The 2,403-nt window shown below is 40.6% G+C and overlaps 1 protein-coding gene across 1 annotated transcript in view; it reads left to right on the forward strand.

Moving 5' to 3' along the window:
• LOC118325342 (C-reactive protein-like) overlaps positions 1 to 983 on the forward strand; it is a 2,308-nt gene extending 1,325 nt beyond the window's left edge. Inside the window, exon 2 of the mRNA XM_035657973.1 lies at positions 287 to 983. Within this exon, the coding sequence (XP_035513866.1) occupies positions 287 to 915 (629 nt within the window). The 3' untranslated portion in view covers positions 916 to 983. The remainder of the gene's footprint in view (positions 1 to 286) is intronic.
• Positions 984 to 2,403: the final 1,420 nt, after the last annotated feature.

Genomic DNA, 2,403 nt, shown 5'->3' on the forward strand with positions numbered 1-2,403 from the left:
AACGGTTCAAGGACCAGAGCTGATCCCTATCTAATAAAGTGAAAAAGGCCTTTCATTGCGTTGTCAAAGTTCAAAGTTGGAGATTTCAATAAGGGGCCTTACAGAGATTGACTCACTTCTGGAGCCAGTCTCAAGTGGCCAGTATAGGCACTGCAGTTACCTAAGGGTGGTAAGGATCTACCTTCTCTAGAGTTTGGTAGAAGTGTATTCCAAGGTGTGTCAGTGCTATGTGACGGTACTGCTCGGCGTGTTTATAGTTCTGATTTCTCCTGCTTTTTCTTTACAGACCTTTCCAAGAAAGTTTTTACCTTCCCGCTGGACAAGGGGACAGCTACAGTTAGGCTCACTGCCAGCGTTGAGCAGCCCATCACAGCTTTGACTGTGTGCATGAGATTTTACTCCACAGAGACCAGACCCCAGTCTCTGTTCTCTCTGGCAATCCCGTCTCAGTCCAATGCCTTCCTGCTCTACAAGCCCTCTGTGGGTGTATACAGGCTGCACATCAAGGGGACGGCTCTTGATATCAAAGGGCTGCCCGATAACACAGACGAATGGAACTCTGTTTGCTGGACGTGGGACTCCTCCAGCGGCTTGACCACACTGTGGGTCAACGAGAAGCGAAGTGCAAGGAAAATTCTGGAGCGCAGAACCACTCTCACCGGCCTACCCAGTATAATTCTGGGTCAAGATCAAGACAGTTATGGTGGAGGCTTTGACCCAAATCAGTCCTTTGTAGGGGACATCACAGATGTCCACCTCTGGGACAGCGTCATCATGCCCTGTGAAATTAGGTTCTACATGGAGGGTTATGCATTCACTCCTGGAAACCTTCTCAACTGGAAAAACCTGCAATACTCCACCAATGGCTCTGTGTACGTGGAGAGGAGTGACTTTGATAAACTCACGTGCTATTAGACTGCAAAACAGTCAGCTGTGAGGTTTCAAAGTAAAACCAGATGTCTAAACAAATAAATGTGGTTTTTGCAGGATTAAAATAAAAAAATCTGTGTTAAATCATTTCAATCAGGAGAGAATTCATTCTGAATGAAAAAATAAACATACTATATTATTCATAAATGAGGATTTTTTTTATGAGGTCTCTCATGACATTTCACATCCATCTCATTAGCAAGTTTCATAATAGCCTCGTTATGGATGATCTGCACAGAGAGCAGGATCACACAAACATTATAAACATACAGTATATAACAAGCTGACCAAAGACACATGAACTGAAACAATGTTTTTGTAATAATAGAATTCATCCAAACTAATTTATTGTATGTGTGAACTGGAAGGACTTTAAATTGACAATTGTGTTAATTTGGAAGCCGAGTGTGTAACATTGAAGAGGATCAGTGTAAACAAGATTAAGGTAACAAAAACACAATTCTTTTATTTAGCTGATTTTACCCTAATGAAAAACATACCTATGATTATTATATTCCATTTCTGATTTTCCATTTTCATTTTCCTCCTAAATCACACACACTGAACCTTTGAAAATGCCTGTAGTTGCACCAAAACATCAGTTCAGACACTCAATAATACACTCCTACAACTACTACTACAACACATTACAAATCAATGACAATAAACCACAATGGCACATGATTATTTAGAAAAAGGTTTATTTTCAAGTCCCGAATCCCAACATCCACCAAATTGTAACACAAGATGGAAGTTCCCAAACAGGCCACAGACTGTACAGACACTAGCAAACACAACAACACACAGTGGCAGCAAGCTAGAAAACGGAATTACATTGAAGATAAACATTACAATACATTAAGTTGATTTGAGGACAAACACGAAGTCCAGGCGTACAAAGGAACTGTATAATCAAGAACATCAAATAACTGCTGGTGTGAGCATCAAAGTGCTTGTTCGCTTTTGCTTTAGTACACCATCAAAGTTTGTGTTTCAGCTTTAATTTAACAATCTAACAAAAAGGCAAGAGTAGCATGAGAGTTAGAAAACTGTCCTATCTACACTGGAGACATTTGGTTTATATGGACTCATCTACCTGCATTTCACAGTGACTTTTCCTGAGGTTAACCGTGTGAACTTTCATTGTGGGTGAGTTTTGGGAAAGGTATTGGCAGTACTGTCCCTTAACAATCCACGAGGCACAAGCAGATCTATAGAGCCCCGGTATCTCTAGACAAAAGACACATTTACTGAAGGTTTATTATTTCAAGATTGCTAAGAATCTAGAAAAAAAAACTTTGTATATATGCAGAGCAAGGTTCAGCCTGGTCCTGAATGCATCACATCTGACAGAATGGTTGCAGTTGCAGAAGCAGTGTTGAACACTTGTGACTGAAAGAAGTATGTACAGTGTGAGGTAAGTGAATTCTCCCAAAGGAATGTAGCGAGTAGCTTGTGACACAGCACATACTG

This window comes from Morone saxatilis, unplaced genomic scaffold (assembly GCF_004916995.1).
Source record: "Morone saxatilis isolate NCDOM2014 unplaced genomic scaffold, NCSU_SB_2.0 Contig1, whole genome shotgun sequence".
Lineage (NCBI taxonomy): Eukaryota > Metazoa > Chordata > Actinopteri > Moronidae > Morone > Morone saxatilis.